Genomic DNA, 14,941 nt, shown 5'->3' on the forward strand with positions numbered 1-14,941 from the left:
CTTTATATCATAGATCAACATGCGATGTGGAAGGAAAGCAATATGTAATTTCTGGAAATGAAAATCTCATGTGTGCCAAATATATGTGTTCAGCCCTCATGCCATTATAGGAGTAGGTATTTTTGGGTATGTCTCTACCAGTTTTGCACATGTACAGACTAAAATCTTTGCCTCTGTTTGCAAAATAGTTTAATCAGATATGATATGGAGCATCTTAGAAAATCCGTTTCATGTCTTACAATTATTTCTTCATGGAACATAGACATGGACTAATCCACACCAGAGTTTTACATGTCAGCCAAAAAGATAAAGTTTAGTCTCATCTGACCAGATCACCTACTTTCATGTTTGCTGTGTCCCTTACGCTGCTTGTAGCAAACTGCAGACGGGATTTCCTATGTCTTTTTTTTAAATCATTGGCTTTCTTTTTATCTCTCTTCCAAAAAGTGAAAATTTGTAGAGTGCACATTTAACAGCTGTCATGGAAAGAGATTCTCCCATCTGAACTGTGAATATCAGCAGCTGCTCCAGAGTTACGATTGGCCTCTTGGCTGCTTCTCTGATGAATGCTGTCCTTTCAGTCACTTAAGGGCGATGTCAAATGATGGATTGGACAGTGTACTGTTAGATATTGTTTTAAAACATAACCCTGCTTTAAACTTCTCCACAGCTTTAACTTTGACCTGTCTGCTATGACATTAGATCTTCCTGATGCTACTTATTCACTAATGATCTCTAACAAATCAATTAGACCTTCATGAAAAAGCTCTATTTATGCTGAGTTTAAATCACACACTGGTGAACTCTGTTTCCTAATCAGGTGAATTCTGCAGACTTGCGGTTGCACTGGATTTATTTAAGGGCATTCATGTAAAGGGGGCTGAGAACAAATTTCTGAAACACTTTTCAGAGTTTTATTTGTAAAATGTTTTGGGAAACACATGTACATTTTCCCTTCACTTCATAATTATGTGTATCATGTACTGGTTTTTCAAATAAAAGACTGAAGATTTTTGTTGTAAAATTACAAAACAATTAAAAAAGAAAACATTGAGGGGTTAGATTTTTTCTGAAGAAACAGGGTTTAGTAGTTTCATTATCGCTCTGTGTTCTGTTTTTTTTCCCTGTTTTTACATAAACACAACTGCCAAATTGAGTATGTGTGTCAGCGTTAGAGTTTCTGACCCTCACTTTCTTCACATTGTTTTGGCAACGATATTTAGGGACCTGTAATTGCTCAAAATCCCCTTACAGTGTAATTAAAGAATCTGGAAAAAGATTTTATTGTGTCATATTTAATGACTGTTTTTTGAAAGATGAAACCCTCAAAAGCATCCTGGGCCTGCAGAGATGGAGGGTGTGAAGCAGAAGCAGCAACACAACAGCACTAATAAATAATGTCTATAAATAATATTTTATTCACATGTCATCTCCACAGCTTCGTGTCAAATTTATAAGGCATATAAAACGAACTTATTACTTGCGTATTTCATTAAATGTTATTAGTAAGGTCTTAATCTGTCCTTGTTAAAGCTAACACTGCTTAAAAAAGACTACCTGTTTTCTTCCAATTCTTTTAAATGGAAATTCAAAGTCAATTTCCCTAAAAAGAAAATAGAAAATTTGTCTGAGATCTGAGTTTTATTTGATTTGGGTGATGGCAGGCTGACACTTGCCATGTAATCTGTAAATTACCCTGGCTTCTGCCTAGTTCTGCTTGTGTCATAATTAAAATTTTGGTGGGTATGAGAAAGGCGGATGATTCACATGTTTGTGCTTGCCTTGATGCTACTCTTTGGTAGGTTATGATACAAAGCTGTAGGCACGTTTTCCACTTTCTGCTTTTGATTTCTATGGCCTTCAACATCCCAAACTGGAGATGAATACACATATAGAAGGCATTTCACCATAAACACAAAAAATAGTCTCATTCTGCAAAGTTAAGCTTAAACTTTAACTTAAGGGGCATATGTTGAATGAATATTTTATACATTTTCTGTTTGAATGGTGTTTGTGCTTGTAGCTCACAGTGGTTAAACACTTGCATGCCTGAAGTCAAGAAATATGTAATAAAAGTGTAAAAGCAGACGTGTGAGCACAAAGCAGTCAAGAATGCAGCCAAAAGTACCAGAGTGTTGACTCTATGTTTTTAATGCTAATTTCAGGCCTCAATGTATAATACAATGTCCACCCAAGACAAATGTAGTAATAGCAAAGTCTAAAGCCCAGGTTTTAATCATAACATCAATGTTTATTGATGATTTATCCAGTGGCGACTAGGTAGGCAGAAGAAATGTTATCTGAGAGCATTAACTTGGGGACCCAAAAAACCAGCACCTTATGGGTGGGGATATAAAAGCGATCTGTCACAATCCCAGTCTACCTGGAAGTCACCAGTGGTGAATGATGGTATGTGACAAAAACTGTAATTTGAAATGCCAAAATACTAGCACATCAGGTTCATGTTGCAATTTCTGCTGCTGTTCTGACCAGCACCGTTAATGTTGAGCAGCACTTCTGTTTGTTCACACTTTTGTCACCAGAATACTTCATAAAAGGGGGGTTGTGTATTGATTGTGTTTTACTTGTAAGGATAAAGCTGCAATAGATTGATGTAGCTGTCAAAACTTTACATTATGCACATCGTCTGTTGCACCACCCAAACTCGATTGATCATCTGCAATTACTTTCCCCACAATAACGTGGTTTGAACCCATAAAGTCACTCCAAAGTAATGCTACACATGTAAAAATTAAGCTGCTAAAGCTTATCAGTTTGGCTGAACATACAGTAAAAACCATGGTAATTCAAAGCATTTCAAAACTTGAAACTTTATGCTCACAAACAACATATGTGCTTGTCTTATTGATCACTCTCTGATCCACTGATTAGTTCGAGCCATAGCATAAACTGTTTTGTGTCCTTATCCCTCAGCTTTGGGTAGTTTATTCTTTTAAATTCAAGATTTCAACTGTTAAGTAATCCTAAGGGAAAACGTGTTTCCTATAGAGAGACTGTCTTTAGTCGATGTGCAGAAATTCAGCCTCCTCACCCGTTTTATTTTTCAACAGGGCTTAGCCATGTTAGCCATGTAGGAGGTCTTTGTAGGAAAAGTACTTACTATATCCTTTTTCTTTGTCACCACTAAGCTGCCATTTTCACATTCATTCAACATATTCACATTAAAAAGTATTATTTTAAGAGAGACTACAAAATGGTGTTATTTTATACCCCACAACATCATTTAAAGAAGTGACCAACTAGCTTTAAAGATTGTGATCTATTTAAGTTTCATATTTTCAAGATTTTTAGGTTTTCTGGTTCCATATTATATTTTGTGTATAAGTGTTTTTAGCTCTACACTTCAGTCCTAGTTTCTTACAGGTTATTTAGCTTGGCATACCTGGATTGCCTGGCAGAGTTGGGATTTTGCAGTGTGTTTTCAGCTTGAGAGAACATGGTTAAGAGGTTAAGCCACAAGATGCTAAACAGAATTTCAATTCAGACTCATGTCCTCATTCAGAGCAGTGTAAACACATATCCCGAGTTGATGCCTCCAGCCACAGGGTGCTGGTGCATGCGTTCGTATGTGTGTATGTGGTGACATGAGCCCTGAGACCACAAGAAGCGGCGAGGCACATGCCAAAGAGGCCAGCAGTATATCAGATTGGTGGAATGAAAGACTGATTAAAAGACGTGATTTATGAGCTGGTGGGAGCTTACAGCTCCATTAGAAAAGAGGAAGGAGAGCTGATGAAAACTCTAGAAGGGCAAACAAAAAGGGAGGACTGGGAGCAATATATTGACAGATGGAGCAGTGAGGTCTGCATTTTATCCATACTCCCTAATAAAAAACAGTTAGTGTGCTGCAATGGGAGACTGTATCATTATGAAAAATCTACTTTAACTGCCGTCAGTGCAAATAATTTGCTTCTGTGAAATGTTATTGGTTGTGAAATGATGTCAGGCAGCGGTATTTAGGAAAAAATGTCAACAAAATGCAATGCCAAAACTAACATACCATCATAGGGGAATTCTGGCATGTGAACTCGGGATTTAAACGTTGTGGGTTAAATGTCTTACTTATATTAATGTTCTGTCAAATCTGCAGCCTGTGTCTGTAAAACCAATAACCCATTTGCAACTAAATCAGTTTTAGAAAGGGATTATGAGCCAGAGCATAATGTTGAAACACAAACTTGCTCAAGAGAAAATGAAAAATTTGCACTTTTCTAGAACCAAAGACTGATCATAATAGTATTACCATGTCGTATAAGCTTGAGTATGGATTCAAAAATAAGGTTGAGGCTTGTTATCTCAGTTTTCATCCATCCTTTCTTTACCCACTTTGTCCTTGTTGTGGTGGTCAAAGTATCTGTTGCGGTGGTCAACATGCCTGAGTTTATTTGTGATCAAACTCGCTAATTATCATTTGTAAACAACTCCCAACTTCAGTTAGTGTTTGTAAAATTCATATGAAATCCTGACTGGTACTTAAAGGGTGCCATGTGCAATTATTAAAACCCCAGGAAAAGATGAGTAAAAATGTTTAAGATGAAGTCATTGTTGTTCTTCTTTTGCAAAATGTCACAATAAAAGTTTTAGAAAAATTCTGTTTTATTTTCAACGTTATTTTTCCTGCATGGAAAGTCCATTGATTTGAACTAAATTCACTTAATATTCGTTTTTGTACTTGACCCTTATAAACTGACATTATTGCTAGTTATCTATACCTTCCTGTTTTTCTGGAGTATAAATATTACATGAAACAGAATCCAATTTCTGTCAGGCACTCCAAATGGGAAACACAAGAAAACATGCCAGTTAGTAAAATGTCAGCAAAAAAACAGAATAAGAATTTTATTTTAGATATAAAGAGAAATTATGTTGTAACAGTTGCTAAATATAAACCACTTAAGTAAAATAAAATAGAGCTGTACCAATTAGGTTTTTCCTGGCCGATTACAATTTCTACTCTTCTCTGTAGTCTGACCTGCCGATTCCATACTGTATGCGCCTTGATAGAGGCAGTAGTTTTGAGCCGAATAGATGATGTTGAAATTACAATATGATCCAATGTATGCATCTAAACATTAATCCCTTACCTTAATCACATTTTTATTTAAGACAAAAAAGTGGGTAGAGATAAATGCTATTGTTTGATGCAATTATAGACCAAAAATATTAGGGTTCTTATTTTTAATAAATAGGGAAATACATATGATTTTTTAGTTTCTGACCTGATATTACTGATTAGTCAATTGAGGAAATCTCCAAAAGACTTATATTTGAGTTAGTTCTGACCTCTGGCCACTTGATTTGTACATTTCTGAAAAATTAAGGTTCTCCAAAAAGATTTAATCATATAAACATTATTTTTTATAAATAGTACTATTTAATCTTTTTTAGGATGAACACTGCAAAACTGTTCAAAGAAAGGTGTATATATCCCAAGTTATAATACTTTATAGCTTTTATAGATATGGTTTTAAATGCTGGATATAAGGACAGCCTACAGGATTCTGAAAATGTTGAGTTTATAATAGTATAAATAAAGGCCTGGTAACTATATCAATTGGCATAGAAATTAGATTATAAGAGTGGTTCATTGTTAAAATTGCAACTTATCCAAATAAACTATAGCAACCTTTGAATGTTTTTGAACACACCATACAAACAGAAGTACCAGTGTGTAATATCTAAAAACAACTACCACTTCACAGATAAGGGTTTCTTAACCTTGATATTGCAAAATTATATAAAAATAGAAGGATTCTGCTACAGTATGCAATGTAATCATCTCAGTAAACTAAATGATAAAGAACCAAAGTAAAGCCAACAAGATAATTATTCATCTAAACTCCCTTTATGTATGATTAACAAAGTGTACCAAATGAGATCAGAGTTTGTAAATTCCATTTCCATTTCTAACTGCAGTTTATATACAACATCACAAGCAGGGTTTGTTAATATCATTGCAAACAGGATTCATAAATTCCAGCTGTTAGTATTGAAACATTGCATAATGTGTCTGAATGCATTTGCAAATGTTCATAAACACAGCTGCACAGTGAAGGCAGAACTTGAAGGTGGGTGTGCTCTGACCAATGATTTCTGGCCACCAAGAGGCCCGAGGCCCCCTTCCCACATCCTTCTCAAAGTTCGCAATCTTCGTGATTGCTAATCTAGCCATGAAGGCATCTCTCCCTCGAGGGAATTTGTCTGATTGTCAATAAAAGGAAACACAATTTCCTAAAGTGATTGTACATAGAGGGGGGTTGAGGACAAAGAAGGATCCTCCTTTGCACCATACATATAAATATGGCAATTTAAAAATGGATAGCTTGTTTGAAGAAGAGAAGTCTAAGGCTTGCATAAACCTTAGTGCCACAAATGTCTTGAGATAATTCTAATGTCAACAACGTCTCTTTAAAGTTCATACCTTTGCATGAGGCACATAGCATTCTCTGTAGTTAATTAACAATAATAATTATACATACAATAATAATTTACAAATCTGCCTGTATTCAGTAATTAGCAGCAGAGAAGGAATCTACAGAGGTGACACATTCCTACTATGCAACTCTAACTACACAGTTTTACTTCATAAGTGATACAATTAGGTGTTTTTTTGAAGTGTATGTAACATTTAGCCATAAATATACCCTTTCTTTCTCTGTAAAACTTAATGAGCTTTCAGACTGTACCAATAGGGCCTACAACTTGAGTGAAACAGTAGGCAGAAACCATATGTAAGGAAAGGCAGCATCCCTAAAAAAAAAACTCAAGTTTGGATAAATTTGTGTCGTTAATCTTATACTAAATTCCTGTCAAGCAAATCCATTTGTTTATCTATCTATTCATTGTCTTTATCTTATTCAATATTGGGTTGCGAGGGTAGCAGGTATCTCGTTCCTTCAGTTATCATCCATATCTCATGATTGTAGGTAAGGGTCGAAACATAAATGACTTGTGAATCAGTAGCGTTGCTCTTTGGCTCTGCTCTTTCTCCACCACATGTTGCTAAACACTGGAACATGACCAGCATTACTACAGATGAGGTCCGAATTCGCCTATCTCCTTACCATTATGGTGGCTTAGTCAGAAGAGTATTCACCTGGTAATTGGAAAGCCTTTACACAACATGTTGATGTGCCGTGGGTCAAGGCAACGTACCCCGAATTGCTCACCAATATGGATATTGGTGTAGTAATGTGTGAGTGTTGTGAATGGAGGCTATTTAAGTTCAGCCCATTTACCAAATTTTGTCTATTTACAGTCTCTCATGAAGAAGACACCAATGACTTGAACTCCTCTGTTTGGGGGAGAAACTGACCCTGAACTAGGTGGGAGCAATAAGGTATTTTCAGAATCAGAATCAGCTTTACTGCCAAGTTCGTACATACAAACAAGGAATTTGACTCCGGTACACTTTGCTCTTTGGTTTTGTTTTTGCATTACAGAATATACATATTTACAATGTACAATATACACATATATAATAAAAAGGTGCATTTGCAACATCTGTATGCTGTTGTTTTGTACTTTATTGAATGTTCAACAGAGAAACCGCCTGGGGGAAGAAACTGTCTCTGTGGCGGCTGGTTTTAGTAAACAGTGCTCTGTAGCAGCGGCCTGAAGGTAAAGCTCTGAACAGTTTATGTGCAGGGTGTGTGGGGTCTGCAGAGATTTTAGCAGCTCTTTTCTTGACCCTAGACCTGTATAAGTCCTGGATGGAGGGAAGGTCAGCCCTGATTATTCTCTTTACAGTCCTGATTATTCATTGCAGTCTGGACCTGTCCTGTTTTGTGGATGAGCCAAACCACACTGAGATGGATGAAGACAGGACAGACTGAATGATGGCAGTGTAGAAGATGACCAGCAGCTCCTGTGGAAGGTTGAACTTCTTGATTTGCCTCAGGAAGTACAGTCTCTGCTGGGCCTTCTTTCGAACAGTGTCTATGTGTGAAGACCATCTCAGGTCCTTAGAGATGGTGGTTCCTAAGAACCTGAAGTGGTCCACGGCCGATACAGTGTTGTTGAGGATGGTGAGGGGGGTGTATGGGGGAGGTGTTCTCCGAAAGTCCACCACCATTTCCACAGTCTTGCGTGGGTTGAGTTCAAGGTAGTTCTCACCGCACCAGTGTACCAGCCGATCCACCTGCTGTCTGTATGCAGACTCATGACCGTCCTGGATCAGTCCAATGACAGTGGTGATGGTGTTGAAAGCCGAGCTGAAGTCTACAAACAGGATCCTGGCATACGTCCCTGGGCGGTTGAGGTGTTGCAGGATGAAGTGTAGACCTAAGTTGACAGCATCATCTGCCGACCTGTTTGCAAATTGCTGGGGGCCTGTGATGTCTTTCAGGTGCTTCAACACCAGCCGCTCAAAGGATTTAATGACCACAGATGTCAGGGCTATAGGCCTGTAGTCATTTAATCCTAGGATGGTGGGTTTCTTGGGAACCGGGATGATGGTGGATCATTTGAGGCAGGAGGGGACCTCACATTTCTCCAGTGATTTGTTGAAGATCCTTGTGAAGATCGGAGCGAGTTGATGTGCGCAGGCTTTCAGACATGATGGGGAGACGTTATCAGGTCCTCCAGCTTTCTTTGTTTTCATGCGCTGAAAGAGCCTGTTTACATCTTCCTCGGAGATCTTTAGTGCAGGCCGAGGATCTGAAGGTAGGGGGTTGGTTACTTTATGGGAGGAATTTGTTCCTGAATGGGATGTGGAGGAGATGGTTTGAGGTGTGAATGGCTTCTTGTCATGTCTGCAGTGGAAGCATTTCAGACGGTTCGCCAGGCGAGGACTCTGTTCAGGAAGTGTGGGGGGCCTCCTATAGGCAGTCAGGTGTCTCAGACCGGTCCATACAGCTGAAGTGTCACCTTTCTGTTACAGAACCATGACCGCATACTTAAAGGAATACCACATCATAAAATGAGATGAACCTTGATTCCAAACCTGATACCCTCCTACTCATGATTTGAGATCATGTCCCTGAATACTGCATACACAATCAGTGACAAGGGGCAGCCCTGGCGGAGTCCAGTCTGCACTGGGTTACAAGTTCCACTTTATAGCAGTTTAAAATCAATCCAGGTACCACATACCCCCAGCAGCAGCCCCACAAAAAGCTTCATGGGCTCATCTTCTTCAGGTTAACAAAACACTTGTAGATGGGAAAACCACACTCCTAAGATCTGGTCCACAGCCAGGATAAAATCAACACTGCTTCTTCTGAATCTGAGGTTTGACAGTCAGTATGGTGCATACTTTCTTACAGATGCAGTGAAGTATTATTCCTAGATAGTTGGAAATAATCTCATGTCCCCTTTCATATAAATTGGGACCCCCCCAATTACCATTACACAGTTAATTACAGGGAAATATAACATGAATCTGTGCACATGTGTTTTACAGGCATGCAAATCAGCAAACCCAAAGTAAAACCACCGATTGACCCTGGGAGCACTACAGTTTTCCCTCATCGAAATAAAGGTAGGAACAAGTTAACTTCGACAAAATGTGTCTCCATTTGTTTGTTTTCTGATCATTTGTTTTGTTTATATTTTTTTACTCCTGAATATGTATTTATACTTCTTTTCTATCATTGCCTGCCTTCTTTAGAATCACCTGGACAGGGTCACCTAGCCACAGCACTTATTATTGCCATGTCAACCATTTTCATCATGGCCATCGCCATCGTTCTCATCATCATGTTTTATATTCTAAGGGCCAAGCCAGGGGGCCATGGTGAGTTAAGCGCAAAAACAGATTTGCACAGTTTCACTTTAAAGTCTTATTTCGTTTTATGGCATTCTCTTCCTCTCCGTCTCTGTCGGTGTGCGTGCAGCATGTTGTTCTGGCCACGTTGTGAAAGCCGTGGAAGCTCAGACCATCAAACAGGAAGACAAGAAAGATGTCCCTGGTGAGATAAGCTACACAAACATCCCCGTGAATGAATGGCAGACTGTTCTTCCTTTGTCATGATCGGAAATATTCAGTTGTAAAACAAAAAAAGTTTGTCTACATGAAAACTTGTATTGTGGTTATAAACCTCATCCTGGCTTTGATTACCGTTTGCCATGCTGACATGAAGAAAGTGTAATCTTATTACATAAAAGTGTTCATGATTTTAACCTTTTCCACATTTCTGCCCACATGGTCAATTTTGAACTCATTGCTGCATCGTACAAAATCTAATCCTGATTTCTCAAAACCCAGTTAGGGGCTTTGATCTGGTTTTTCTAAAAATACCTTTCACTGATTGGACTGAGAATCTTTTGTTGGATTTGTCATCTCTCCTTGTTTTTAATGTGAACATGAATTCATTTGGCCTTGTTCACTCTTGGAGGGTGTTTTGCCTGAGATTAAGTTATTAAAGTTCAACCTTTAATTGTCTGTTTTGTGTTTAAAGTTAAAGCCTATTATTTTCATATTCTATACAACATCTTAAAGGGAACATGGCGTGTTTGCTGCAGGGAGGTGGGTCATTGGACATGCATAAATCCTCCCCATTAACACACATATGATCCTTAAAGGTGTGCTGAAATGAGACTGCTGAGTGGACTTCAGCCATGAGTAGTTTGAAAATAGAACACTGCATTGGCTGGTGAATCGTAAAGCAACAGATGGTGGCCAGACAGTGTGGGCTGTTGTATCTGAAATAAATTATTTTTGTTTTTTTTACATGTCACACATAGCCTAAAACGGGCCTATGGCATTAACAAACTAAGTTGATGCTTAGAGCTACCAGGCCAGTAGGGGGCTATCAAGAGCGCCTGACATCTCACAGCTATATTAAGCTGCATTTATCTAAGTTTATCCGACCTTTACGTCGGTTTTAAATAGCACATGTGTGTGTGTGCGCTGTAGGATGACAGACATGCAGAATGATGAGTGCATCGTGATGGAATGTGAAGTTTCCAAAGCTAAAGCCATATGTTGCTTTAGGCGCCATTTCTCCTCACAATGATGCTCTGTTCAATTTTATTTCCAGACTGACTGACTAACCACTTACACGTGGTGTGAAGGAAAACACACACACACATGCTAATTACTGTAGATACAAACCTAATATAATTAAAAAGAGGAAGAGCTAAAGTGCACATTGGTGTGGTTAACTTTATAGGGCTAAACGTTTACATTGTTAGGTAGCACTGCATTTTCCTAAATGGCTTTGTGTGTGTGTGTGTGTGTGTGTGTGTGTGTGTGTGTGTGTGAATGCACTTTGGATGACTGGTGTGTGTATGTGGGAGCACAGCCCATTGCTGGGAGCTCTACCGGAGCTACCTGTCATTCATGTAGACACTGACATAATCAGGCTGTGAGATGAAAGACACAGGCGCTTCAGCTCAACCAAACACACACACACACACCCTTTGTTCCCTTCTGGATATTCACTCATTAGGCTGTCTGTCCCCATCAGTAGCCATGATGTCAGTGTAATTTATCATTATACTCGCCGTAATCATTTTATACATCTATTCTACTGATGTTATTTAGTGCAAAAAAGATTTAGCCTGAGGAATCTGTTCTGTTTCATGTTTTAACTTCTAATGTTTAGTTAAAATGGAATATAATGGGTGTGTTTCATTCACGGTAATGTCATCTTTTGATTTTTGATTTTTGATTTTAAACTGACAATTATTATTTGTTCTCACAGACAAAGTGGTGATCTTCTCAGAGAAAGATGAGTTTGACAAATTGAAAGCAGCTCCTCAGAAGACGGTAAAAAGGTGAGAGAAATGTCTGATGAGCTACCTACAGAGATTATTTCCCAGTGGCCGTTTGAAACGAGAAGCTAAAATCTACAAAATGAAGGCAACTTTAACAAAGTATTGGGTCAAAACACATAGGCAGATATGTCCTGACCTACAGCATGGTAGTGGCTCTGTAGCAAATTATACATATACAGATAAGTCCTAAAGTAGAATATGTTCAGAGTATTAATATCCAGTTAAAACCAAATATTTTCATAATCTGTATCTTAAAGAGTAAATCTAACTAAATCTTCTTTTTTTTATTAATTTCCATTTCCTTAATACCAGAATAATGAGAGAGAAGTCAGAAGTTTACATATATTTGATTAGTATTTGGTCGAATTATAAACTGTATGGCTTGGGTCAAATGTTTTGAGTCACAATAGTTTGCTTGAATTCCTCATGACAGAACTGGTGTGAACAAGGCAGGTTTTTAGGCAGCATTGGTCACGCACCACTTTTTTAAGCTCTTATAGAACTGAGATCCGGTCTTTGTGATGGCCCCTCCAAATCACTGACCTTCTTGTTTTTAAGCCATATTGTAATGGTGGTATGTTAAGGATAGTTTTTCATTTGGAAGCCCACTTATGCCCAAGCTTTAACTTAACAGCATCTTGAGATGCTGCAATATTTCCACATACTTTTTCCCTCATGATGCCTCGTGAATGTGAAGTGCACCAGTCTTTCTTGCAGGAAAACACACACACAACAAGATGCTGACCCGGTACTTCACAGTTAGGATGGTGCTCTCAGGCTTGTGAGCTTCCCATTTTATCCTTTAAATGGAAAAGAATGCCACTATTTCCAAACACTTCAATTTTAGTTTCATCAAACCACAGGACGTGTCTCCAAAAAATGAAGGTCTGTCTTGCTAAATGCATTTTCAGTCTGTTATATGTCTTTTTAAATAGCTTTTGAAATAATTGCTTTTTTCTCTCTGAGTGAGAAAGAAACATAACATTTCACATTCTTTCTGAAAAGACTTCCCACATGACTTGGTACAAACCTAATGAGAGAAAACTTTTATGTGCTATTGTGCTCCCTGTAGGAAAGCCAAATTGTAATTCTTTTGCCTAATACTCTGCCCCTTTCTGTCGTATTTTGTGGCTGTGTGGCAGCTCTGGTAAACAGAAGGACAATACGTTTTTAGCTATTTTCAGACATAAATCATGTAGTTTAAAAGAAGACTAAACATGATTGTTTGTGAAATTCTGATGAACAACAAAAAATAATCCATGTACTTTGTTTTCAAATGCAAGTTAGATTAATTCATGGACCTTTTAACAATATAACAAAACATCTGAATGTGTACATCCTCAGTTTACTGATCTTGTACATGCTAAATTCATAAATAAATCTGGGTGCAAAGATGCAGCACAACATAATTCATCCCGATATACCCATAATTAAACTGCAACAAAACAAGCCTTTGCGGTATTTGTGCTGTTGTCCACTGGACATTTCTTCTTTTGTCTGCGAGAACATACAGTAGGTGTGTAGAAAAACAACAGTTGACTTCTTTATAGTTAAGTAATAAAGCAGACAGCCCATTATGTGGCTTTGGTGCAGGCTATGAGGTAGGGCAGCACATTTAAGCCCTGATGTCTAGAAAAGCTGAGAAAGGGGTAATTGATGAGGTAACATAGGGGTATTTATTCCAAGCTTCACATAAAACCACCATCAGGTGAAAGCATGTCCTCACAGACAACAAAAGAGTGATGGTTTTCCAACCTTCCTCTCTGCATACCCATCAACCCAGGACAATGCTGCTTTATAGATACTGGTAAGTGCACAGAGATAAGTGTATAAACGTGAAAACCTTTCCCGTCCACATACCAATCTGTTTCACTATGCAACTGCTTTTAATATGTGTGCTTTAATTTGCTGTCTTTCAAAATTAATGGAAGGACAGTAAATTAAAAAACAGATTATCCAAACACATATACATCCATGCGCATGCAAACACACACACGTTTGCATCAACAGCAGTCAAAACAGCGTGCCAGAAGATGTGCTAACTCACCACATTAGTTGCCAGAGAGGGTGTTAGATATCTGGGAAACAATGGCATCTTGTTTGTAGGTGTGTGTTTGGGAAGAAAGAGCACAAGAGATGGAAACAATAGCATTCAGTGTGCATCTCAGTCAACAAGGTGCTTTTGCAAGGAAATCCAGAGTAGACGGAAAGAGAGAGAGGATTGTTGATAAAATTATAATATATGGGAATGTGTTGTAAAAGGCCAGGTTGTTTCAGGAACTGCTTAAAAAACATGAGCGGGCATGGAAACAAAACAGCAACCCCGCATTTATCCTGAGAATATCAGGTGGCGTGTTGTAAAGGTTGTAAAGATGCAACAAATTTGTGGTCGATGTCCGATTTTGCAAAGTTCAGATTTGCCAATATTGATTCCTATTTTGTTTTCAGAGCTATTAATAACTACAAAGACCTTTTCTACTTTTTGCATAAATTGACAACTGAACATTTTGATCCATCGATGCTTTGGTAACACTGACTCAGTGACGTAGTGGACTGTGATTTATGTTGACACACAAATATCAACAAGGATATTGTAGGAGATGTTGTCCTACCCCATAATCTGAGCTAGTAGCTTAAGATATGCCACATGTGATCTTTGTTTGCTGTGATTTCTTATGACCACATGACACAACGTAGTTTTGGTCTATCAAATAAGATGTGAAAAAGTTTAGCACAGCAACAGATAAGCCATGTAAGACAGATTATGGTTTACTAAATGTTTTCTTTCCTTTTTACACATTTTTTGTCTCAAAATGTAAAAATCAGAAATTTCACAAGGTTCGTAACTTTTTTTTACAAGATTCATTCAAAATAAATAGCAGTTTCACTGTTTTATTAAAATTAGCAGCCTGAATCTGACATCTGTGGTCATGAAATCCTTTGAGCGGCTGGTGTTGAAGCACCTGAAAGACATCACAGGCCCCCTGCTGGACCCCCTGCAATTTGCTTCCCGAGCGAACAGGTCGGCAGATGATGCTGTTAACTTAGGCCTACAATTCATCCTACAACACCTCGAACACCCAGGGACGTACGCCAGGATCCTGTTTGTATACTTCAGCTTGGCCTTCAACACTATCATACCAGACATCCTCCACCAGAAGCTCACCCAGCTCAACCTGTCAGTGGATCAACAGCTTCC

General features: G+C 38.3%; 1 protein-coding gene across 1 annotated transcript in view; it reads left to right on the forward strand.

The window, feature by feature from the left end:
* Window positions 1-14,941, forward strand: part of edar (ectodysplasin A receptor) — a 57,296-nt gene that overhangs the window by 35,808 nt on the left and 6,547 nt on the right. Inside the window, exons 6-9 of the mRNA XM_047370985.1 lie at window positions 9,425-9,502; window positions 9,632-9,757; window positions 9,858-9,932; window positions 11,670-11,742. Coding sequence (XP_047226941.1) covers window positions 9,425-9,502; window positions 9,632-9,757; window positions 9,858-9,932; window positions 11,670-11,742 — 352 coding nt within the window. The remainder of the gene's footprint in view (window positions 1-9,424; window positions 9,503-9,631; window positions 9,758-9,857; window positions 9,933-11,669; window positions 11,743-14,941) is intronic.

The sequence above is a fragment of the Girardinichthys multiradiatus genome, chromosome 7 (genome assembly GCF_021462225.1).
Source record: "Girardinichthys multiradiatus isolate DD_20200921_A chromosome 7, DD_fGirMul_XY1, whole genome shotgun sequence".
Lineage (NCBI taxonomy): Eukaryota > Metazoa > Chordata > Actinopteri > Cyprinodontiformes > Goodeidae > Girardinichthys > Girardinichthys multiradiatus.